Raw genomic sequence first — 24,547 nt, forward strand, 5'->3', positions numbered from 1 at the left:
AGTAATTAATGAAAGCACCTGTGCTGTTAGTAGACTTGCATGACATAAGTCTGCAAATCAAAAATGATAAAATCATTGATTCAGAAATCAGCACTTATCATGCATCAATCTCCTTGAGGCATCCCATCCTTTAACAACATTTGCAATAATTCCACGTGATTTCACAGAAGCATCGCACAAAGATCATTGCTGCTGTCATTTATACAGATACAGCGTATGTCACAACAGTGTGGTCACACCAGCAACAGGGAAGATGGAGTGACTCTTGCACATTCCATTCCTTTAGAAAGTGTTGACAAGAAATCATTAAATGAGACAGTTCCACAGGTTCTGGATGGGTGTGTGTAGGTTTTTAATGTACTTCTTACCTGGACTCCTTCCGAGTGATGGCAAGATAGATTTCCCACGAACTCTCTTCAGGAATAGCTCCATGTGGTATCAACAAACTGACTCCTACAAAAGAGCAAAGGCAGAACTTACCGATGGGAAAGGCACTGGATGTAAAGAACAATGCACAACTGGCCTCTGATTTACAAAACCTAGAAAAGCCATCCAGTAGAGCAGAAGAATGCTCCTCTGAAATAGTGGTTCTGACTACAACATTATCAGATGAAAAGAAAATACATTATTGATATGATCCATATAGTTACTAGTATTTAACTGTCTTAGAGCCTGGAATTACATAGTCATATGCCTAAAAACTTCTTGCTCCAACACAACTCTTAAATAGTTGACTTCCCATTGTTTTGTGTCACTAAATGACACTGGATTTGTAGTCTAGATGCGACTGAAGGCTTCTCTCATCCTTGGGTACAGGCAGACTTCTTTTTGACTTCACCACTTACACAAGAGGGAATAATTTATGGAAACAAAAGGTACCATCAGCTGTTTCCTTAAAGGCTTCCAGCAAGAGTGGTTTGTATTCCCAGTCACTTTGATGGTCTTGTTACCCTGACAGGCTTTTATCTGATGCAGCAATAAAACAATCTCTTTTGAGTTCCCTATTTAATTGTTCTTCTCTTTTTTAAAAATAATAAATATAGTGAAAAGCACATGTGCCTTTGGTAACTTTTAAGTTAGCCTTTGCCAGTTTCTGGAAGGTGGTTAGGGCAAGCCAGTTATGAAAGATTTTAATCCTTCATTGACTCTTTCACTCTTTGCCAAAATGCCTTGTAGTGATACACTTCTTGCCATCTGCATAGCTCCACGTTTTACAACACGACCATGGTTTCAGCTTCTCTTGAAACCTCTTTGTCTCTTTCTGACTTCGAAATCAAATCTGATAATTCCAGGATCACAAGGAATCTCATAATGGAGACTACCTAATCAAATTAATCTGAATTTGCATGGCAATCACCATACATTTTTGTTCATATACATAATAACTAGTGAATCCAAGTGATACGATTTTCCTTTTACTCCACTAGTATAAATTAGAAGTTAACAAGGATGCTTTCCACCAGGTACCAGTGAAATTGACTGTTGTATAGTGTACTCAATACAGAAAGACTATATTTTACTTTGCATATGTCACACGATGCAGAACCTCAACTAAGTAGTGACATGATTGCACTATAATTTACAATTGGCTACCAAATTTGATCTTACATAAATAGGCAGAAGGGAAGTATATAAATTGCAAAAGGACCAAATTTGTATTTAAATGATCTAATTGATGGGACTATCATTATATAAAGTAGTTAAATATATAGTATAAGGGACTTCTTCATTTATGACTTAACTGACTTAGTGCCTCTGCCTTTGTAAAATTAATTCCTGAACATAAAAACAATCTGTGAAGAAATTAATACATTCCATGTGTTGTGTATGACTGTACACTAACTATTGTATCCCTGAATTATATACTGCTACCAATCTTCTCTAAATACAGACCACATTTTTTATGGTAACCTTTAAAGTACCCATTTTATGAAACATGAAGGATAAAGCTCTAAATCATTCAGTTCAACTAGATACTAAGAGATAAGCCTGGACGCACTAGTCAAATGAACACACGGTTGAATTTAAAGTGGATAAAGATGGCCAGAGTTTGAAAGATATCCTCTTAGCTAGCAATGGTGGTATGTGGTGATTTCTGCTACATTTGCCATTTTGAAAGAGAAAGTATCCAACATAATTTTTATTCAGCATGATATGAACATAGTGATGTAGTGCAACATACTGCAGGACTATGATTTTAACATCCTTTATTTGAATCTAATTTGGTGCCATATATTTTCAGCTAATTTAACAAACAATTTCTTAAGTCTAAAATAACGTCTAACAAAACTCTGAAGTCACAAAACAAACTCTACTTCTTAAACAATGCAAATTGAGCATCTCTGCTGTGATGTTCAGTGCGTAGCCCATTCTTGAAATGTCAGCTGACTTTGAAGTGCCCCACTATGGAAATCTGTCAAGCTATTAAGCTAAAAGAAAGAGAAAACGAGAAAGACAGGAGTAAATGCTAATGAAAGCCGCACTAGAGTTTTCATTGAGAGTGGAAGCTATTCTCCAGAGACATCTGTTTGTTATATGCTGCAGACTTCAATAACATAATGAAGTCTGACAATGTTAACGCAGTCAGATGTTGATGCATGTAGATTCTGCTTTGAATATGACCCCATTATATAAGATGATGATCCAATATCGACCTCCTTCTTGGGGAGCCCTTGTTTTGGATCAGGATCCAAGTAAGCAACAGCTTTGATTAATAGGACTTTGATGCTGAAGACATCAAGAGAGGCAGTAATTTATAACAGTTCAAATAGGCATAATGCCTCTTTACTACTTATCCCAGGCTTTCTTGTGATCAGTCATTTCCTGTGTGGGCAACATGCTCTACTTCCCAAAATTTGCATTAAGAGAGCCCCTACTTTTTCTTTTCTTTCCTTTTTATTTAGTTATAGAACACTACATCAGGCAAAATAAGTTTAATCTGAATCTATTTTATATGCTGCTAATGAGAAAGGATCTACCCACCTGTGTTTGGAACCACTAAACGGCCACCTAGGTGTCCAAAAATGGCAGTTGTCTTCAGCTCACTTGTTGTTGAAATAGAAGACAGGTTCTGAATATACGTAGCCTTGTTTCTAGCCTGTATTGTACCAAAAGCTCTATTATTCCCATGAGGAAAAGTTCCAGAATGTGCCTTTCCATGATACTCAGCCCTCTCCGTCACCCCTAGGGACACCATGAATGAACTCTGAACTTTGACTTTGATGTCTGACAGCGGGTTGAACAGTGAAGACTCTGTCATTAGCTCCTTGTCCATGGGGTCCTGCAGGCAGATTGGTCCACTGTACGTTCTGCTCACTGTCAAGTCAGGCTGCATGGATGAGTTCAAAAGCAGGGAGTTACCTGGCAGAATGAAGCAGATCAGGGAGTTAGTTACTGTATTAAGGTGGTAAATCAGAAACCTCTTTCTGACCTTTCCACCATTTCCTTTTTGACTTGCTCTTCCTTCCCAATACTCTCAGAGCTCAAAATCACATAAGATAATGTTAAAAAACAGATTAAGTGATGCAGTAGATCTAAGAGGTACTTGATCGATATGTTTTCCGCACTTCAGGCAACTCCAGAGTGCATGAATTCAAGAAGGAACTTCCTTTTTGTTTTGGATTCATGTTTGTGTGTATGCCCATTTTTTTCTTTTTTTCCCACATTAAAACCCACTGGGTGAAAACACATCTTCCTGCAGACTTTTTCCATGGGCTGACACAAAATGATAGCTTCATGCCTGAGGCAAACTGGGTTGAAAAGAAAGTGGGACAAGAGTAATATAGGGAAAAATAACACACATTCATTTAGGACAATTTTAGCTCACAAAAGTCTGAAAAAAAGAGAAGGAATAGATAGATTTAGGGCCTGAATCCTTTAGCTGGTTTGGTCTTTTTTTTGTTTGGTTGTGTTTGGTTGGTTTGTTGGGTTTTAGTAAATAAAAGTTTTCCAGAGTAACTGATTTTGTGAAAATTATCTGTACTGCATCCTTGAAAATATGATCACTTTAAAGGACTGCACGTTGGGTTGCTAACTTTATAAATATGTTGTCTGTACGTCAGTATTGTGCTCTCTTTTCTCAGCAAACTGAACAGAGAACTGGCCTTTTTTTCCACTGAATTGTTTAGTTTACAAATGCTGTTATTTAAAAAAAACCCATAGACAGAGAACCCAAAGCAACTTAAACTGAACTAATAGCATCCTGGCATAAGAGAAATTGGCACACTCAGATACTTTCAGAGCATCCAGAACTAATGTTTTTGAATCATTAAGTCAAACAAACAATTCCCCAGACTCAAAACAAGACTTTCATGGCAAACTGAACAACAAAGGAAAAAGTTACTATTTGAGACAGTCATTGAGAGTTACATGACTCTAATTAAAGGCTCAGATTTTTAAACGAATGAGTAAACATCCTTGTCTAGCAAGCCCTTTTTCCTATTTCTTGCAATTTAGGCCTGGCGAGGAATGTCTCCCAGACAATAAAGTAATTGTAAAAACAACGGCAACAAAAAACCAACAAACACCATGACCTCCCCCCCCCCCCAAAAAAAACCCCAAACAAAACAAACAAACAAAATCCCCCAAACAGCACCCAACCAAAAAACTGCAGCATATCTGACTTTTCTGAAGAGAGAAGAGACATGGGCATGCTTTCACACCCCACCAACACACCCACCCACCCACAATAAGGCAGGTCTTTATGATAGAATGTCAGTACAGAATTAAGGAAACATACTATTTTAAAGTAATCACCATTTGTATTCCTCCCCACCTTTCTGTCCAAAGGAAATAATATTCCAGAAAACATCTGAGTGCTGCTTTTAGTAAAAGTAAGTATTTCTTCCATACTTTATTGTATTGGTGGCTTTCTGAAGGTGGTTTTTTTTTTTAATCAATACATGTTTACACATATTTATTTCCCACAGACCTCAGAATGTGGATTTTGCATGCTAACAGCAGCTCATAAAAATACTTGAAGTTGAGTTTCTCAGATTAACAGTAAAAAACTAACCACTTTTATTGGAGTAAAGAAAATAGAAGATCTCTAGCTACAGACATGCTTTGTGGGTTTGTTTTGATTTGGTTAATTTGATTTGGTTTGTTTGGGCTTTTTCAGTGTAGAAGCTAGTGACAGTATTTGTAAAGCACTTAAGAGTGTGGTCAAGAAAGATGATGTATTTGTCCAAGTTGCCACAACAGATCAGTAGCAGAGACAGTAAAAGACAGTTCTAACCACCTGATCGTGTTCCTTGTACTGCAGCTAACCTTCTCTGGCTTTCAACACATCTGCTCAGCAATAAGCTAGAATGCCCTCCCACAGCCAGTCACTGAATATGAGCTTAGCATCTCTTTGCAGTAGGAGCTCTGGAGAGAAGAAAATGAAATCACAACACTAACCTTGTCTGACTGTTTTAAAATTAAATGTCTGGAAGCCGCCCGTCAGTGCAGATGAATCAATCACATCCACGCCGTACTCACTCTGACTCCTTCTGTAAAGGGTAACAGCAACCACCAGCACAGCTACAGCAATGACTGCTGCTCCCAGGCCGGAGTACAAGGCAATGTCACTGGCAGTCTCAATATCTGAAAGGAGAAAAAGTGGGTACCAAGTCAGCAACACTCATGAAAACGTTCTGACTGGCACTGGCTGGCCATGAGCAAAGGGGATTACATGAGGCCACAGCCACCTGGCCGGGGAAGTAAAGCTTGAGACGTAAATGTGGAGCAGATCACAGCAGGATAGTGGAGCACAAAGGAATACTGAAAAGCAAGCATTTGAAAGCACAAGCAAATTTCCTGATGCATGACTCCATATAGGTGAGCTTACTTTGTTTTGGGACTTGCATCATGGTCTTCACAGTTTTTTTTAAAATGGGGGAGTTGGAATCGTAACAGTCAGAGCACTTACCACTAAAGAGCCTTCTCCCTCATCAGCACACACTGCTAGCTTGGGCTCCTTGCTGAGGTATGCCATCGCTTCCCATTCCAGCCCGGTGGAGATCATTAAGGTATGGTAATACAACCCTTAAAGGCAGGGCATGGAACAAGTGCAGCTAGGGAGGGCTGCTTTAGGTTTCAGCATGAGTCTCATCTGCTGCTACCTTCCAGGGACATGTAAGTTTTAGGCTTGAACTCTGGAGCTAAGCCAGAAGGTTATGAATCCTCTGAAAAATCTTAGTGAAGATTTCCCCTTCCCTGCTCTTTATTTTCTGTGTGAGCTTTAGCATAAGAAGGAACAATCCATCCTCTCACAGCATAGAGAGGGGCTGAGGAGATCCCACATATCTTCTCGGTCTCCTGCAAGCATCTTCAGTCTTTAAAAATAGGTTGGAAACCGAACCTTCCCTGTGATCACACCCATGCATTAAGCTTACAACCAAGTTTTCTAACACTTCAGAATTTTATAGTAGAGAAAAAGAATTCATTGCTTTGAAAGAATGAATCCAAATGAAACCTGCGATATTATATAATTGAATTATCCAGTCCCACTATTCTAGATCTTCTGGGATTTGGGACCACGTACCATGAAATTAAATTACTTGACAAGTACACTTAGTGGGTCCTTAGTTCCTTAATGCCAAACTCCAGTTTAGAGGAAGAGATAATCATGTATTCACTCTATACATCATCTCTTATCCTACTATGTGGCGCTTCTGCTGTCAAGTGAGAAGCACTTGGTACAGAAAGTGCATTTATTTATAACAAACGACAGTGACAAAAAATAACTAGGAAATCCAGACTATTCAATAGCAGTAAATAAACTGCAATGTACAGAAATAGGGTAGGAAGTTAAATTCAGCATTTAATAAATAGCCAATTACTGAAATTACTTAATTACTATTTGGGAGGAGGCTTCTGTTGTGCATATGTTTTTCTGCAGAAAGTCAGATAACTTTAGTTTAGCTGAATTTTTAAAATGAACATGAAACTTCAGACCATTGAGATGAAAGAAATGAGTAGCTATGGGCAGCATCAGAAAAGCTAATTTTCCTGGCTCACCAGTTTCCTATGTAAACTGAATGTCTGACAACTAACAATATAAGCAGCTGAACTTCCTGGGAAGGCACACCAGCTGCCAAACGCAATAGCTGAGTACCGACTGTTCTCTAACATAAGCGAAACGCCATATGAATTGCAGCAGCAAGGAAACCAAGTACGTAAACACTGCTTTAAGTGGGCGGGAGCACGTGGGATATTTGCTGTTAGGCAATGTAACTGATTTTTTTAGTTGGGCAGTTGAATCAAAAGTAAAATAAACTTTGGCTCAAACGTCCTTAATAGAAAACACCCTTTCCATCCCCATTCTCAAACTGTTCCCAGTCAACCCCAAATACAACATTCCAACATCCCATTCAACCCAAAATAAACATTTTGAAATGTTTTACTAGAACTGCTATTTAGCCCAGAAAATACTTCTGAAAAAATTCTGTTGAATTTTCAAATAACCTCCTACTGAAAAAGGTTTCCATTTTTAACACATTTAGAACGTGGGGGGGGGGGGGGAATACCACCACAAAGTTTCCATGCAAATATCAGCTTTCAGAAGAAATCCATCTTCTGTGGCATGTCACAACAAGTAATCACAAGTGAATAAACTTGTAAGTAAGTAGCTCTTATCCAACTTCTTATAACATTAGAATTGCCACACAGTTCTACTAAATAAATTACTAAAGAAAAAGATTTCTTTCTGAAGCCTTTTTTTTCTCCATTTTTTTCATGAGATGCCCCCTTGAAAATGTTGTAAAGATAATTTTAAGCATTTTAGGTTCAGAGTTAGTTAGGAATTCTAGGAAGTAAGCTGTTAGCTGACAGTGTAAATGTATCAGACTAACAATGGGAGATGCCCATGTTCTCTTATGCCAGATGGAAAAAGCAAACACAAAAAGACAGGGTCACAAAGGAAGACTGGGAGTACCTCAGATCTAACCAAGACAACCTGAATCCCAATCCAGTGCCTTAATCACATACTGGTTCACCTCCATTTTATTCTCTAGTATCAGGTGCAGAAAGAAAAGTATAGAAACGAATTAAATTTCTATTTCTTCCAATTTTTTATTCCCAAGGTATTTTGTTGTTACAGGGAGTTAATTATGAAACTCTATTGTTGACTTAATTTTTGTGGTTAATTAGTACAATGAATAAGCCAAGAGGAAGAATGCTATATATCTCCAGTGGTAGAAGAAACCTAATAGCAAGTGGGTTCTTTTCCTTTCTAGAGAACCATAGTGAGCTGGTAGTTATTTTACCATAAAGTATCTTTAATTCTTCTATTTTGATCATTACTTTAAAACGGAAAAGTGCTGAAAATTTGAGTTACCTCTTCTACCTTTTGGGGATAATAAATTACAAAGTCTGAAACATGCAGAAATAACCTATCAGTAAAAAATTACTGCCACCATAATGGCAGTATGTAGCAAATATAGGAGTTGATCTTTCACCATCAAAACCAGAATATAAAACACACTTCAAGTTCTCACCTGTGAGTAACTACAATTTATTACTCTAAATCTACTTAAATAGTTTAGCTGCTTCTTTTCAATCAATTCAGATGTCAGATAATTTAAGTTTCATACTTTTATAACTGCACAAGACTGTTGGACATGGGTCAAAGATGAGAGCAAGAATACAGAATTTTAAAAAAATGCAAACACTTTGACTCAAGCAAAATTTTTCTGGAGAGAATTTTTCTTTTTCAGTGAATACTTTTAAGTATCCCTAGAACTTGAATTTGATACTTTTATATAAATTATATGATTAAAACCTCTTACAGTTATTGTCTCTGAATTTCCTTATCTTTAATAAAAAGGTCATTGTCCTGTTTCATAGAAGACCTGGAAGTTATTCAAGTGTTCCCATAATTATTCCATTGCAAGGGAAGAAAAACATCCACAAACCCAAAGTAACCAACACATAGAGTGCAGAGGAAAAGGATATCCTTTTCAGAGTTTAGCAAATATTTAAATAGCTTTATCTTAAAAGAGTAAAACAAGAGTGACATGGTATTCCTTTGAATTGTTCCTGTGGAACACAACTGCTTAAGAAAGAGGACTTTCATTTTTATTTAGGATGTTAGTATTTTTTTAGAAAAAAATACTGGGTTTTTTACAGTAATTTTAATCTCTTCATCTTTCTATCTTTTCTTATGGATGATTCCTTTTAGGGGAGACTAGAAATTAAAAGAAAAGCATGGCAAATTTGGGGAACAGAGTAATTCTCTGCTTTTATTTTTTCCCAGAGGGTAAAAAAAAAGTGAAAAACAAACTAAAAAAGAAAACATTTATAGTCAGCCAATTACTATTTAATGAACTGCATCCTCCCAGCCCAGAGGAGGTCGGGACTCTTGTAAAGCACTACAATTCTTATACATTTCAGTTACAGGATACATGTTTGTGGTAATTGTAGCCTATATTTCACTCCACCTCCTGACACTGTTACACAACGTTTATTGAAAGCACATTTGATGGTAATGAAGTTTCTATTAACTATGATTAAGTTTCATAAAGCACCTGAAGATAATTTAAGATGTGCAGGAGCAGAAAATGAAACATTTGGTTTAGTACATTAGGAAACGTAATTGATTAAATTATCTCATTTACAATAAGTGCTTTCCAGGAGCTATGCAGGGCATACATTTTCCCCCGTCTACCGTTAGAGTTTGCTAGGAGATTTGAAAGATTTCTCCAGCTTCCCGTCCTCCCCCAGTTTTCTGTCACTCTCACTTTTGGTACCCCTTAGCAATTTTAAGCCCATTTCTTCACATAGCCAGTCTTCGAGACCGAGGATCAAAAGTCAGAGAATCATGTAAGAGGTTATTTAGTAGAACAGGTTGTTTCTCAATTATCTTCATAATTGACTTTGATTTTGCATCAATGATGATTCATGCAGTTTTAAACTAAGTTCCTGTTTAGCTGAATAGCAACAAGCTGTAGCATATGTTTCTAACCCCACAGCTATAAAGAAACCCTTTAATTCTCCTAGGCATCTTATGTGCCAAAATCAATTCCATTAAAGTTACTTTTTTAATAAATCAGAAAATAAAGTGATTTGACTGATATTCTTTCAAGATTCTCTAATTAAATGGGAACTGTGCATATAAACAAACAAAAACATATCAATTGCCTGAGCTAAGTTATGACACAGACGAATTGTACGTGACCAGTTAGAAGATGATTCCAGTGAGACAAAGACAAGACAAAATTAAAAATGCTTAAGCAGCCAAGGCAACCACAGCACATTTTTGAACTATCTAAACTTGATTTTGTGTTTCCTTAGAAATACTTAGGGAAACATAAAGGAGAAATATTCTCACACAAGCTTTCTATGCATTCATTTCTTTCTACGCAAGCATTTTCTACGTTTAATGGGTGAAGCTGGGTGGCTATCATGCACCCTACATAACTACATCATATTAAAAACTGAGAGCTTTTAAAAAGCCAAACACTTTTCACTCACCAAGAGCTGTAGCCATCTTGGACAATAACTGTGCTTCTCTATAATTATTATTTTTATTGCATCACATTTTTGTTGCAATTTAGTTATGTTCCTTTGTAAATAGTTATGAAGTTGTCTGTGGTTTAGATGGATTTGAACTTGACCAACTTGTTTTATCAGACAGAGGAATACTCTGGGATCAGATAACCAAATGGCCTTCATTCAAGCCAGCAAGAAATTTTGCTGCAGAGTGTTTTGACATTGCAGTCTACAGCATGTGAGCTCAAAGGAAGTGCAGTCAGGTTAGGATTTCTAAATGTTCTCCTAATGATTTGGGGCCCAAGTTCCATAAAATTTCAAATAATCTGATCACCCTATGCCCCTATATCCTGGAAGAATACTCAGACTTAAAACCTACATATTTTGTAATACCTAATAGAAGAATCTGTCTTCAAAGAAGATATAAACAATTGCATGCATTACTTCTCAGTACAGGTGGATTCTTGTTTTAAGTCCTTCAAAGCAATTAAACAAAAAATGTGTTTATAAATCTATTTGTCAAAATTCAAAGACAATTTTTTTGTTGAAAATTAAGCAAAAATCCTCAAAACTTTGTGTATGGTTTATGAAAGAAAAAAGCAATGTCTTCACTTTAGAAGAGACAAGCCTCATGGAAATTGTGATTTTGGTGAAGTTGTGGGTTGGGTTTTTTTTTTTCTTTTTTGTAACAAAATCTTTCAGTTAGTCAATTCACTCCAAATGTGTTGCTCTATAACTAGAATTCCACTGAAAGCAATCTAAGACTAAAAAACAAAGAGTGCAGGATGGAAGCCCCCCAAAAGCATATATAAATGATATCTATAGACTCTTTACAGTGTAAAGCAAATAAACACCCTTTACCAGTTGCTAACTGAAGGCTGAAGTGAGCTGAACAAGGTAAGACAGAGACACTAGCAGAACCAGATTTGAGCCAAGAAAGCCAAATTCCTATATTAATTTCTTTTTTTTTTCTAGTTACAAGTCCTAAAGAGATCAATTTCAAGATAAGCATGCCTGTAGGAAGCGCTCCCAGTCAGACACAAATTACTAAAGAATGGTGACTTTTCTACTTCTAGTCCAAAACCTATGATGGCAAAGTTGCTAAGAAGATGCTTTCAGGAGATGTGAAAGCCTTTCATATAACCTTCAGTTTTATTTCACTCCTAAACAAATAAAACAGAATGGCAGAGAAGATGAGAAAAATCATATTTACAAGAGAAAAAAAATAACTTACTTTGGGATTTTATTTCATGAAGAGGTTTTTTATCTGAGAGAGAGAGAGAGAGAGAGAAAGTTGCACTTAATAAATTTACATGGAGCATATCTATTTCCTATATCGCTTCTGTCTAGCTCTATAAATGAAACATTTTCTGCTTGTTTGCTGACAATATGAATATTTTATGTTGTCCATATTTTTCCCTCCATCTTTTTTTTTTTCCCCCTAAATTTATTTCAGGATGTTTCTTTGCAGTAATTTCTCACTTGGTTAATTCAAGTATTTGTTAGCTTTATTGGATGCATTTATTTAGAATATTATACATCTCATCAATAAGAAAGTTCAATATTTTGAAGTGGATTACTTGGCAAAGAAAGTCAGTTAAGATTTAATTATTTCTTTGTATGTTTGACATATGGAAAGGTTACTGATGGACACAAAGTAATTTATAAAATATAAAAACATAAAATATGGTCACATTTATGTATCTAAATATACATCAGTAATGACATCTATATGTGTATATAAAGAACATACAGAATCAATGTATTACCATGCATATGCAAATATATTGTAAAATAGGTTTATACAGTAGTGCATCTCTCAAAAATGAGACTTCTCTGTCTCCCTCGTAATAAGCATTTGAGTTATCCTTTATAACCTAGTATCTGAAAAAGTAATCTTTAGAAAATGGGAGACTCAGGCTTGTGCAGCACCCACACTGCATGAGTACAGACTCTATAGGTGACCACAGCAGCAAAGCAGCCTGCCGGGCATGCCAGTCCCCGTGCAGCAGTCCGGAGGGAACACGTCTGCAATTTCCAAGACCCTGCTTACAAATTCATGTTCTGTGTGGGGTGGCTGGGACTGTCCCAAGGCTGCCCTCTGCATGTTCAATAAATGTAGTCTTAAGGTAATTCTGCCACCCCTTAGTTTCTTGGGCAGTCTGCCTAACTTAAGCAACTATTCCAATACCTTTTGTTGAAAGGTTGCCTGAAGAAAACAAAACACAGCACGTAATGTACTTATTTCTATACAATTCAACAGAGGCTAGCAGTTCAGCAGAAGTAGACTAATCTAATAGACAATAAAATGTGGGATATAAATCCTTAAGCAGATAAGATTATATCCGTTTTGTAGGTGCTTTGTGTTGTAAGGAAATTCCCTTTGACTGAGCTGTTCACTGATTTATCTTTTGGGTTTCTTTTTGTGTGAAGGATCTGGTACTGGCTACCTCTAAACGTCAGTTATCAGCACAGTCCCTGTTACTGCAATCCTATGATCTACACTGGGAAAGAACAGTCTTAACAGAACCACATCAAGGTACAAGATGTTCAGCTTAGTGTTTTACTATGTGATAATGTAAGCAAATAGATTATTAGGCACCTTCTATTATTTTTAGTATTTGTGAAAATGATAGGTTTAATAATGCTTAACCCAAAAGATTCTTGGATTTTGGTTTTGCCAAAAAGCAAGGTGTGGAGGTGTTTTTCTTCTTGAGGTTGTTTTTATTTTTGGTAGGAAGTAATGTACGTAAACACCAAATGAATAGTGTCAGACTTGAGCTTTGCAATGGAAACAAACATTTGCATGCTGCTGACATAGTGCTAGCTACAGAAAACTGCAATACAATGGAAATGCGTTTGCCATATAAACTGGTGAGATTGCTAGATCCAGAAGCCTCTTGGCAATATTCAGTATCACGGCTGGTTGAAAAATGGAAAACAAAATTATTTGTGATATATGGTGCATTAGTAAAAACATGTTTGTGGTTCATCTGCTTATGGCCTACTTGTTTGTTTCTTTTAGGGGAACTGGGAAAAGAAATCAATAGTTTTTGAAGTTATAAAAAATAGCTTTAAAGCAAATAGATAAAACAAAAAACTCTACAAAACCGTCTCTTTTACTAAGGCAAAGCAAAAGCTTTCACCTCTGCAAGATAGGGAGGAATCCACTGTGGAAAAGTATACTACCAACAATACTGGTAGGGAATAAACAGTGAAAGAACAAATATGCAAGAAACTAGTAAGTTATTAGGACTATCTTGAGTGAAAGTGGCCTTTGCATTCAGATTGAGTCAATCTCTGTCTCCCAACTTGGCAGGCCTGGCAATCTTTCGTATATATCAAAACCAAAAATAATTCTACTTTTCTTCTGCATATAAATTTGCATCTATTCAATTGTTACAACTCCTAGAAGAAATTCCCTGAAAGAAAAGTACTTTCAGTTGCTCCTCAGTTAAGGACTGGACTATCTGGGTCCATCCAGAAAATTAAAAACCAAAGCGAGAAAAAGGATGTTCCTGTGAATGGAAGGGTGTCATCGTTGTGTTATTCCTAACCTCTCTGGTCAGGGACTGAATAAAGAACCTGAGAGTAGGCCCTCATTTATCACCATTTCATTTACTGACTCCAAATTTGAAAATTCATGCTAAGGATTAGTATTTTTTCCGCCAGTTCAGAATCAGGCCTACGCTTTCCTGGCATCTTAAGTTCTCATCCTTACTTTCATTTAAGTTCTTATTTGTTAACCAAAGAAATGTTTCATTTCTATTTTTGCTTCACAAAAGGAACAAAGTTAACAAGTTGTGCCTGATAAATAACCTCCAAGAGATTAGTTTTCTGTAGCACAGTACTGCATTTCCTTCCCAGTTCCCCATGGGACGAAAAGCAGAGCAGAAAAGGCACATATTGGAAGATGAACAGGGGAAAAAGATTTTTTAAAAATAGGGTAATTGCATCAATTCCTATTAGCTGAGAAAGCAATTACAGTCCTAAAAATAATTTGACACAAGTATATACATACAGCACGACCTATAAAGGAGTAATAGTATCACACTCCAAGATGAAAGAAAAAAGAGACACTTAATACTTCAGTCTACTTGAATGCATATGGAAATTCAACTTTGAGAACCAACACACACTCCTGGTACTACTCATCACAGCAAAAGGAGGAGACGAGCTTATTTAAAACACAAAGAACATGTAGGCCAGAGCTGATGTCAGCTCCACTCGTTACCTAACAGTAACAGCTTTTATATCACTAGGCTTTAGCTTCCTCTTTTAGTACTTAGCTTACTCAGTTCCAGGGAAGTACTGTTGCATATGAAGGATAATACTGACAGCATGCTCAACTCCAAATTACACTGGAATGGATTTTCTTCCCCACAAAACACCTGGAGATCAGTTTCTGATCTCATACTAGGTGAAAAATTGCTGGTGTGTGCAACAGAGAGAAATCTTCCATTATATTTGTCTTTGGATTAATTTTAGACTATTGTTGTTAGTTCACAGTTTCCCTAACTCCCATCTCACCCTATAAAAGGAATAGAAATACTTTACCCAATGAGACTGCTGCATGGAAAATCCAGCAGCAGCAGATTTCCCTCTACCCCCCAGATATTCAGCATAAGCTGAGAATTTGTTAATTTTAAATAGTATTGCTTTGATGTCAACATATGCATCCCTAGTAGGCTTAGATTTTAAAAGGCTTTTCATTTCAATCATAAAATTTGGGGTTTACTACTTACGCCACTTATCCTTTGTAAAATGATTTTGATTTGATAGTTCCTTTTAACATCGAAGTTATATTTTACACTTTGTGTTCCACAGCTGACACTAAGTTGATTAAATCTGTACAAAATTTACTCATATTTTAAAAAATGCTTTTTGTATCTTTTTACCCATAGTGATCCATTTATTTTAAAGAAGGCAGGTTCTTTACACATAATGTATTAAGAACTTTTAAGTCTATTAAGAGCATTTTAAGTCCCATATGTAGAAAAGTGATTTGCTTCTGAAAGAGAAAGCTTTTGCTATTCCAGACATTTGTTTTCAGTCATACACTGTTTACTTCACTTCTGTTTGCACATAGTTGTGCAAAATAGTTACATTTTCTTAAAATTGCATCTATAAAGTGATTCTAAATGTCATGGCAAAGAAAAATTACAATTCTTCTGAAAAGGTGATGATGAAATCCTGTGCTAGTTCAATTGATTTCAACTTGTTGGGGCATTTTTCTTTTTTACTGCAGTGTGATGAGTCAGGTAAGTTGGGGTTCATTAATAATAATATTCTTTGCACCAGTGGCTATACAAACATAGAGCAGAGGAACAGTACCTGAGCCAAAGAACTTGATTTTATACAAAACTTATGACAGACAATGAAAATCATCATCATCAGGTAATTATTGAGTTAGTTGCCATGCTGTAACTATTCCAATAGCCCATCTATCAAATAATTTGGTGGCAAGGGCTTTCTTTCAGTGCTTGCTATTGGAGTTCTTAATAGGGCACATTAACAGAGGAGCTTAAGTAAAGCAATAGCAGAGAAGCTATACTTTATCATACTCTATTCTATGGATAAACAGAGAATTTATGACTCCAGGGCTGTCAATATGACATCTTTTATAGGCATTAAATTTAATAAGATAAAAAATAAATACTCTGGCTGCACTGTATGAGTATGTCTAATCAGTGATATGACTGTCATGGGATGTCTTTTTTCTTTTTTTTTTAATTTATTTTGTTTTCTGAGAAGGAATGTGAATTGGCAACTGGCTCCTTACAGCCTTGATGTTTCTTTGCAGACCTTTCAGAAGGCAGTCTGCTTTATTTTCCACAGCCAAAACTACTACATTTGTATCTGCTGGAAAAAGCCAACCTCTCCCCCTGTCTCATACACCCTCTGAGATGAAGTGAACTGTTTGGACCAGCTGACATCCTACCCCCTTTTCTCTTTCTGTTGAAGGGACTTGCACACAAGCTTCTTACTAAAGCTGCAAGCCATACAGATTTAGATCCTGAATGCCTTATTCAGAGTTCAGCACTGGTGACCTGTACTGGGGGTAAAGGTTGCTCATTAAGAGAAATCAGTCACTAACAAAGCAAGTTTTCAATAAAGGCATAGAACACTGAATGAATGCACCAACACATACAGAGTTTACCCTTGAGAATTTTACAAGGCAGTTTTAATATTTCTTACTATGAAAAAGTCTTGTTCTAGGGAACGCAGACACATTTAAAAAAAAAAATAAAAATCAACCATTGCACTGGTAACATGTCTGTGAACAGAACTCGAAACATCCAGTCCCTTTCCCTCCATATGTAGTAACACATTTCATTTGACCAGTACGTGAAACCTTCGTTCATACAAAAAGATTCAGAGGGCTTTATCCTAGAATAGTTCCTGAAAATGCACTTCTGGAATTAGCAGTAAATATCAGAGGTAGTCCTCGAAAGACAGCTGGCAAGCACAGCACCAACCTTTCACACTTCTGTGACATCTGAGAAGGACTCGCACTGATATTAAAGTGATAATTCACCACCATACAGAGCGCGACAGGGACATTCTAAAACCTGCCTGTAGACAGTGTCTGGATGAGCTCCTCGGAGTGAGAGGCTAAGAAAGGAGAGATTAACAGCTAGAGAAGCCAGCAACAAAAGCCCATGTGATACAATACCTTCTTGTTGATACAGCAGTGCTCAGAGGCCCGGTCTGTGTCTGAAACCGACTGTGCTGCCTACAAGGACTCGAGGAGTTTCAGTCATTTCCCACATGGAGTGAAGCCATCACCATCAAATAAAATGCGTATCATGAATCTCAGTACTTAATAACCATAGCTCTTCCCCAGGCCACGTGCTGCTTTCAGACTACCAAAATAAGCATAATACTGTGTTTGTTCCTCTACCTCTAAAGCATAAGTGCAGCATGGAAGATGACACACAGGACTGACACACAATGACACAATATGAAAGGATATTATTCTCAAGGTAGGACAGGTAATCTTTACCACCCTGTAGTGTCATTAAGGCTTTTCTTGGAAGCAGTGACCTGAATACGGCCACCGTTTATTAACTTTGATGAAGACCACAGAAGGAGCCAACTATATGGTAAGTCAACTCATGACTGTCACAAATAGTGGTAAGTGTGCAGACCTCAGCTGCATCTTTTCATGCCCCTTTCAATGCATCCTTCTGACAGTCTTCCAATGGATATGCTAATCTGCACACATGAATGGATTCTGGATTTATCAAGCCATCTGCAGGGAAGGGCATTCATTTAGTGTGTAGGAGGGAGAAAGACCTCAGAAAGCATCATGTGATCACCACATTGGTCCTCAAAAGCTGAATGAATTGCAGCGCTCACATATTCTCACTAGTTTGTTTTGTTTTTTTTTCTTCCCCATGTTTTAAAAGTCTGAATTTAATTTATATCCTTTTGAACACTGAAGCTTGTCTGCCTGACACCTTGGAGCTGGAGAGCTGTTCTGTAACCCTGGAAACTTTTAAGTAGTTAGAGACATATAGCAAGACTTGTAGGTGTTCCTCTCTCCAAACCCAAACAAAATCTTATTTAATGTCTCAGCTGAGGTACACGTATTTCTGAAACCTGAGTAAATATACAGGATGCTATCTGCCATTAAGAAATTATTAAAATCTCAGGGCAAAAAAGGGAGTTCATTTTGTTTAGAAAATTATTTTCCTCATCTCACCAGATGTACTTCATTGAAGAACTCACTGGGCACAGCAGCTGTTTCTCTCTGAAACTGCCAACCAGTATTAGGAAGGTGCACGTGGGGGAAGGCCATAGGCACTTACACTATTGTAAGCACGTAGGCGATGGTTAGGAGCACAAGGCTTAGATTTATAGCCATATTCCTTTTGTTGTGTGCATGACGGTGGAAGAAGAAAATGACTGCTAGGCATAACATGAACACATATATGCAAAAGATCAAGAAGGAAGGGTAATGCAGTACCATAGAAAGAAAGAAAAAGGACTATTTAAATATAGAATTAAAGAAAAGGTAGACTTATTTCAGTTACATCTTTAAGCCCTAGCATTCCTGATTGCTCCCACCACTGCCATTTCATTGCTAGAACGCGATGAGGTGACTGTATCACTTCGTGGATAGGGAGCAGCATTCAGTGTAGGAATAAACTTGTGAATTTCTTCTTAGTTTTGAGACTATGCAGCTGTCCCCGGGTGTTCTGCAACTCTACAGCTGCAGGGCTGATTTTCTTGGCTCCTAGTTGTTTGTTGATAGTAGCAACTACCAAATGCCAGATGCTTTCCAGACATTTATATGAAGGGCAAATCCTTTCACAGGGAACTCACCATGAAGTAGATTTGCCTTTATTTAACTTCTGTGTTAAAGGCAACAAATGGAGTAAACTTCAGCCTTAAACAGCTCTGCTCTTGCACCAAAAGTATTCATGTTGGTGATTTGCCAGTTTACTTGCAAGAAAAGGTAGAAGGCTAAGTAGTAGTACATTCTGTGAAATACGTTGTAGCAGGTGGTCATAATTACACCTGCAAAAAACCTTTATTTGGATTTTTTGAATCATCTGATAATTAATAGGTAAAGTATGTGCTACACAAATGCAATAGCTCAGAAACCACTGAGGATTTTAAACTTCACGTATGCAACCCTCTGAAAACAATCTATTTTTTCACAGTAATATTTCAGCCAGAAGAGTTGTGCTGATGTGGGTGTGGCAAATATGCTACATTACCTGGATTACAGTATACATTTTAGGCCATACTCCTAAATCTAATTCAGTGCCAACTGTTACTCACCTTGAATGCAAAGCCCTTCAGTGCAATTCTCCGACTCTTGACTCAAGCCCTCGCAGTACTTTCCTCCGTTTCTTGGAGGTGGCGCAATACATTCCCGAACTCTCAAATGCTCGCATTCCGGACTGCACACAGACCACTCACTCCACACCTCCCAGTTTCCATCCACTGAATGGGGAGGAAGAGAAAACAAGCATCATCACTGCAAACCAAACTGGTGTAGTTAAGAGGTACACTTGTTTCATATCTCTCCTCAGGTCACAGCAAGGAAAACAAAGTATAATTCTCAGGAGCAATAAATATAGTTTTATCAGATGTGAAGTTAAAATCCAGCAATAGAATGTACCACCTCAAGCGTGCAATATGGAAGCTTTTAAAATAGCACCAGTATATAACATTCTGCAAATACAGTCAATTAAAACTGCAGGAGGAAACATTTCCTTTGCCACCTGGCTATTAACTTCTAATGTTTCAATACAAATTCCACCTTAAAACAAGCTGATGTAGAGAGGCCACACATTTTCCTATCAGAGGAACGATGCTGATGTTTACAAAAAGAGCATAGCTGGCCTTGTAGACTTCTGGCTAATGCCCTGAACAAGACAATGGATCAATATGTTGCTTTGCTGACTGATTTATAGCTGTGTCTGACCCTGTCCCAAATGAGAAGGCTTTCCACAGTTCCCTTTCTTTTTCATGCATAAATCAGATTGAAGAACAGTCAGATGAACACAGAGACATATATAAATAATATTGAGTTCTTTAAATCCCAGTTCAGGACATGTTGTATCTAAAAGCTAGAAGAGAGATTTGCCAGAACCCGGACAAGTTATGCTGTGACCACAGGCAAACATAGTCTCTTAAAACATACATGCATACAATCCTACTAACTTTCTTTAGCTGTACATGTGAAGCACCAATTCCAAAATCAGATAAGGGAGGTTTCAGGTGAACAAATGAGGAAATGTACAGTGTCCAGAGAGGTAACACCATGCTCTGTGTAGTATAAACTCAATTTCAAAAGGTTAATATACTTGCAAGCAAACTTTTGCAAGCTAAATAATACTTTTAAGTGAAGTTCTTAGCTTAAGGTTTCTGTGTTTCTCTTTCTAGTGTTACTAATATCACCTCCCCTTTCCCTATACTCGCACCCACTTACGTGATTTTTCACATTGAACCAGTTGCTGTTTTGTTACTGAGTATTTAGTTAGCTGCAGTGTAAGTTAAAGCACTGACAAACCTGGCAGATCAGGCCACAGGTGCTTGTGGCTACTGCTCAGACCCTACACAAAGCTCTGAGCTGTAGTCTAAAGAAGGATGCAAGTATTTCCAATTTCCTTTTTGACCTCAGTGGGCTCTTCAAAGCACAGTTGTCCACCTGGCCTTTCAGACTTGAAAGAACTCTCCCATAAATGTGACCGACTTCCAAAGTTATTCCTTAGTAGACTGTGCATATCTCACCAGGGCAAAGAGAAGTGCAGGTAATTTTCTGCACTGACATCCCTTCACAAAATGCACCTCCATTGAGTGGAGCAGGGTTGGTACAGGTCCGTGATCGCTTCTGCCAGCCCCGACCACACCGTGCATTGCAGTTTGACCACTCAGTCCATGATGACCAGCCTCCATTAACTGCAAAACACAAACATTCTTGAGGTTGTGGTAGGTGTGCTAAGAGACATCAACCAACAAATCTGATCAGATCGTTTCATTCAAAGGCAGGTAAATCCCAAGCTGAAGTAGGAGCATTGCTGCCTATCAGTACACAACTACATAAAGGCCATGGTGTCAGAGAACACAAATGTTTGTTTTGGAAGAGTAATATGCTAAGAAGTCCAATGACTGGTATTCGAGTCTGAGAAGGAGGTAAAAGCAGGCACCTCAATTCTCATGAAATATGGTTTGCTTAAATCCTAAACAAGACTTCTTTATTTCAAAAAGGGTGATATAGGAATGCTCTCTCTCTACCAATAAAATGTCACATGCAGTAATAAACCTGGAGAGCAACAGAGGATGGTAATAAAGCACTGGTTCTGGTCTTTTGTCCTTTGCTGTGTAACATCTAGATTCACTAGTTAGTGCTCAGACACTCCAGTACCACAGATCCAGTTAAGGCAGCCCTTTATGTACCTCCCTAGGCATGTGCTTCAGGGTCTCCTGTTACAGGCAAGGCTTATTTATGTGGTTTAGCTTATAATTGCATCTTCTTAACATCTGGAGCAAGGACTGTTATTATTGACATAACTTCTGGGAATCCATCACAAACAAAAAACCTCCTAATTCTAACCACTCTAAAAGCAGGCATGATCTCAGCCTTGAGCGACAGAACTAAAATTCATCATAACAGGAAGGAGGTTAGCCATTTGATTTAGAACCAGTCGTATGTTAAAAATATAAAGTACTCCAGCAATAAAAGCGCACACATCTAAGTTTTTCCATAATTATCACGGTTTTCACTGACCATACACCACAACTGTCGCAGACATGCTCCTTCTCTTGGCAACAATGTTGGCAGCCATGCAGGTATAGTTCCCAGAGTCAGAAAGACGTGCCTGTCGAATGATGAGGTTGTGGTCTGCTCTGGTGTCAATATTCTCATCCAGGTTGGAATCTATGGGCTCCTCATTCTTTAGCCATTCCACCTGGAGAGGGATGAAGCAGAGAAGAACATGCAGTAGGAAAAGATGGAAGCAGGAAATCTGCAAAATTATATTTCAATGACTTAATGTCATTGTGGTCTTTATTATAAATATTAAGATAAATGAAGCTAGGATGGGATTTCCAAAAAGGTAGACATTTACAAATTTAGAAAAGACACTGTTCCTATTCTGAAGACCCTAGAGCTTATTAACAAAGGCACAGCAAATGAAATGCTAGGACATAATAAAATAACAAAAATGAGGAAAAAAAAAAAAAAAAAGCAAAGCGCTCATTCCAAATTGCAAGGGTGTGGATTATAAGGGAAACATTATTTTTGTTCTATTGGGAGAAAAGGAAGGAAAGATGAGGCAGAAGAGGATAGGGCAAAAAAAAGGAGGAGAACAATAAATTACACTTTTCCTTGTGTGATAGGTAGCTAGGAGGCTTTAATATTTAATCCAAGGAATCAAAAAGTGATCATAAAAAATACTGGATCATTCTAGTTGAATATATGTCATTTACCTCCTGGTTCTCTTCACCGTTAGTATTAAAAGCTTGAACCTGAAATCATTTTCTTAAATAATAGCATCTTAACATTTCCTCTGTATTTGTTCTTGAACCTACACTGTGTATTTTGTTTTTATTGTAACCATTTATTCAATTATTGTCCTATTTAGGAGAGCCCTTTTGGCTTCCCTGAGAGAATGAAAAAAAATGGGGAAAAGTCTAAACCTGTAATGCCAAAGAAAGGCACCTGATGCCTTGGGCTAACGACCTCATTAATACGATAGGGAAATACTTCCTTTGACTCGAGCAGAAGGAGAGACATGACCAATGGAGATTAGCAGTCCAAGTGAAAGTCAGCTAATGATTGCCGCTTTTTTTTTTTTTTAAGGCAGTACGGGTTATTAACTTAGAAAGGCTGACTTTTATTCCAAGAAAATGGAAGAAAATGTCAACTGATAGACAATAAGAAGTATTTAAAAATGCTCCTCTTGATATACAGTGCTTTACATGTTCAAACAATTGGACAAAGATCAGTTAAGCTTCATAATAAATGGGGATGACACATAATAAGTATTATTAATTCCACTTTTCTTGAGAGAGAAACATAAAGATGAAATTGCTTGACATCACACACAGTGGAAGAGCTATGTCATCATAATAGATTCCCAGTTTACATAAACATTCTTAAACCAGAGACCATTAGTATTTGTTGTCAAGGTACATAAATACTGTGAAATGCTGTGTGTAATATACTTTAATACATCTTCTCTAGTTCACCAACCAACATATCTCTGAGTAGACCCAGCAATTATCTGAAAGGCATTTCTCTACTTGAAACATTAAAAAAGAAATAGTTAAGGCATGGTAAGCTGCTGTTACAGAAGTGAAAAATTAAAAATAGAAGCAGAATCAACAGATTCTATTAAAAGACTGAATAAATGTGCGTTATTTTAATAGCTTTTCTAGACCTGAAGGAGGTATGGCTGTACCCTGAAGTCAAATACCCTTCTCATCTCAGTTCAGATGAATAACCTCGTTTAGGAACTTGTGGAAGGACTTGTAACTTTGTGATAATGAGCTTATGGATTTGCTAGCTACAGGCATTCATTAGCACACTGTTCTGCGCAGATGGTCTGCAATTTGTAGATTTTCCAGTTTATAAACAAATCTGCAAAAGCTGACCATCAAAGCCAATTAGATTTCATGCCAGGCAGCAGGTTCCCCTTCCAGTAGCATCAGTCATTTTGGTTAGCTGGGGACAGAAGGTGTGCGACTGACGCATCCATAGATTCTCATGTCCCGGCACCACAGCAGACAGCTGGGAACTTATCTTGAAAAGAATCTAGGTCTGTGGCACTTACCCTACATGGCGACTAGGGAATTAAGTGATTATTTTACTTATCTGTCAAAAGAGGCATTACCTGAGCATGAAGTACATTATACATTTCATACTGAAAGTAGTTAAAAGATTTTAGCTCTATATATTCTTTTCCTCAAACTGCAGTTAACCAAAAATGGTAACAAAGACAGAATGTCACCATCAAAGCTTACATTAGGCATTCAAGACATACCTGTCTATTTCTGCATTCTTATAAAGTCCTGTCATAATGCGGTTTTGTTTTCCTTTTCCTCTCAAGTCTTAACTTTGTTTTCTTTTTTTAAACAATTTCCTTCACAAAAGTTTAAAGAGTTTTGGGACCACATCACTTTGTATGCTACAGTGCATATCCAAATAAACATTTAGAGTGAAGTTTCAAGACAGTGAGTTGCTAAGGCGTGCCCCGTGACGTCAAAGGAGGCAGTGCCTGGCACAGGTACGCTTATTTAGGTAAACCCAGAGGAGACTTTTCACCAAAAGTCTCACAGCCTGAATTTGCTTTCCTTAATATTGTTAGGAGACACAATCATGCTTTGTCATGAACTTAACACACCCAGTATCTTAGGCATCCTAATTTTCATTGCTAGAAGCATCCCAGGAAATCACAGGGCTAGCATTCATACTCGTTGCCTCTCATTCCGTGAGCTAAGTGACACGGCTGATACTTCCACCTCTATTGGCTGTAGATGGCCAGGCACAGCTCTGGAGCAGTCACCAAACAGACTTATTAAATCCAGCAGTGCTGGACTCCTCCCTTAACAA

The 24,547-nt window shown here is 37.5% G+C and overlaps 1 protein-coding gene across 1 annotated transcript in view; it reads right to left on the reverse strand.

The window, feature by feature from the left end:
- The window catches only part of UNC5D (unc-5 homolog D (C. elegans)), a 168,036-nt gene that overhangs the window by 25,365 nt on the left and 118,124 nt on the right, over nucleotides 1-24,547 (reverse strand). The window contains exons 5-11 of the mRNA XM_010562981.1: nucleotides 21,722-21,902; nucleotides 20,725-20,892; nucleotides 19,267-19,431; nucleotides 11,708-11,740; nucleotides 5,401-5,586; nucleotides 2,983-3,360; nucleotides 369-453 (exon numbers count right to left, since the gene is read on the reverse strand). Coding sequence (XP_010561283.1) covers nucleotides 369-453; nucleotides 2,983-3,360; nucleotides 5,401-5,586; nucleotides 11,708-11,740; nucleotides 19,267-19,431; nucleotides 20,725-20,892; nucleotides 21,722-21,902 — 1,196 coding nt within the window. The remainder of the gene's footprint in view (nucleotides 1-368; nucleotides 454-2,982; nucleotides 3,361-5,400; nucleotides 5,587-11,707; nucleotides 11,741-19,266; nucleotides 19,432-20,724; nucleotides 20,893-21,721; nucleotides 21,903-24,547) is intronic.

The sequence above is a fragment of the Haliaeetus leucocephalus genome, unplaced genomic scaffold, assembly GCF_000737465.1.
Source record: "Haliaeetus leucocephalus isolate CR32 unplaced genomic scaffold, Haliaeetus_leucocephalus-4.0 Scaffold162, whole genome shotgun sequence".
Lineage (NCBI taxonomy): Eukaryota > Metazoa > Chordata > Aves > Accipitriformes > Accipitridae > Haliaeetus > Haliaeetus leucocephalus.